At 55.3% G+C, this 1946-nt stretch overlaps 1 protein-coding gene across 1 annotated transcript in view; it reads left to right on the forward strand.

Moving 5' to 3' along the window:
- EMH_0016850 (uncharacterized protein) overlaps positions 1–1381 on the forward strand; it is a gene marked incomplete at both ends in the record, with an annotated part of 4948 nt that extends 3567 nt beyond the window's left edge. The window contains one exon of the mRNA XM_013500751.1: positions 123–1381. Within this exon, the coding sequence (XP_013356205.1) occupies positions 123–1381 (1259 nt within the window). The remainder of the gene's footprint in view (positions 1–122) is intronic.
- Between the last annotated feature and the right edge of the window lie 565 nt (positions 1382–1946).

Consider the following 1946-nt stretch of genomic DNA (forward strand, 5'->3'; position numbering starts at 1 on the left):
CGCCCTAACTTCCCTTGAAGCCTCTTCTCGGGGTCGTAAAGGGACCGCAATCTCCGCGGCGAGGGACTGCACAGCACTAACCAGTCAGCCCGTGCCCCCCCCACCTTTGTCGCTGCATGCAGCATCTTCTACAACCGAAAGTAAACTGCTCCACCAGCAAAAACACCTTCATGCGGTGGGTGGGGGCCATCGAATTGGCGGCGTAGGGGGAGGAGATAGGACGGAGGCTCCGCACGGGGGTGTGGACCCAACACCCAAGTGGCTGTCTCTTATGAGGGACTGCACGCGTTTTCTGTGGTCTCTGATTGCCGCCGCAACATTGGCCGCTCCCCTCCCAGACTGGCCAGCCCCGCGCATTTGCATGGGTGGCGGCAGCGTCTCCTGCGCAGATGATGGCGGCGCCGCACAAGGAGACCAAGCTGCGGCGAGCGTCGCCGATAGTTGTGAAGGCGCCGTGCTGCATGCAAATTGCAACGGCTGCCCGTCAGTGGAACAGGCAGCACCATCTGTCACGCGTGGAGAACCAGAGGAGACAGGGCATGTTGAACCTTTCTGGCCTCTGGAGACAGGCCCTGGGAATCAGCATCTGCTGCAGGCCGCACTAAAGGCAAGGCGTCAACTTTTCAAGTTGCGTCAAGGTGCTGAAAGCAGCAGCGGGAAAGAAGAGACTGGTGCAGGCGCTGGCGAGGAGGGATGTCGAACGCAAACGCGGTCCTCGGTCGGCTTCGGAGACGGGCTGCGTCAGGCACACGCAGCTCGGCATCTGCTGCTTGACCTCTTACAGGGGCTGCAGCGGATAGCGCGGGCTTGGTTTGTCTTTGGCGAGGCTGCATGGGTGTTTGAGGGGGCCCGAGACGGCTACGGCGAAAGCATCATGCGGTGTACTGTCACCCCGCCTTGGGCATCCGACCTGCTGGATGCGTCGGTTGCGTGTCTCTCATGTCTCTGGGCATTGGCGGCGTGTAGCCAGTCTCTTGGTTTGGTTGGGGATGAGGAGGATAATGCGGATACCTTAGGAACCTTTCAGAAACAACAGGCTGCGCTGGCTTCTGCTTGCTGTGTGGACATCCTAAGGCTGTGCGCCTGGTCAGCGTCTCTGCAGGCCAAGACGTCCCCGGGCCGCACGCACGAGGAAGTCATGTGCACGGAGTTGAATGCATGCGAAGATCGGTGTCTTTCTCTTTGGGAAGCAGTGTATGTTTTTATTTGTGAGAGAGGGCTCCGGCCGTTGACGTGCCCTGAAAGGGCCCCTAGGCATGTCTTTGGAGATAGAGCAGGTAGGAGCCGCTGGGTGCGCCTCGCGTTGCTGCAGATCCAACGCCTTTGTGGAACAAACAACGAACACCTGCAGCAGCTCATTGCCGTTGCAGAAGGGCTGTGATGCACCAGCAACCCTGCTTTTTTTCAACCGCTTGTTACGCTGAGTTGATATAATAACAGAAAGGCAAGAAATCGACACAATTCAGACACTCGAGGCAACTAGGACACAGCTTAGAATAGAGGCAGCAAACTGAGTGCAAAGGAAACAATCAAGACAACAGATACTACTCAATCACACGCACAAGTCCACGAATAGAGAAACAGCTTTACGGCGTGACTATCAGGGATAAGTGAGGATTGCATATGCGAGTCAAAGCAGGACAAATAAGAAAAGCAGAATGGACGACAGAGCCAATACAGAAAAGCAATGGAGACAAGGCAGACAAGTTTGTAAAGGCTTTAAATGCAACCGAAGATCACCCGGTAGACAAACTAGGTCTATAAATGCAATAAAAACGACAGCGCAGATTGACGAACGCCCGCAGGCATCGACAAACTGTGCTGTGTAAATGTCACAAACGGAAGCCTGTTCCTACAGGGAACCTGCGGCGGCAATAATGCATGCATGCTTTGTATGCATTCTTGCCGCATGTAACATCTCAACATGTCAAATATCCACAACGTAG

The sequence above is a fragment of the Eimeria mitis genome, genomic scaffold (genome assembly GCF_000499745.2).
Source record: "Eimeria mitis Houghton genomic scaffold, Emh_scaff580, whole genome shotgun sequence".
Classification (NCBI taxonomy): Eukaryota; Apicomplexa; class Conoidasida; order Eucoccidiorida; family Eimeriidae; genus Eimeria; species Eimeria mitis.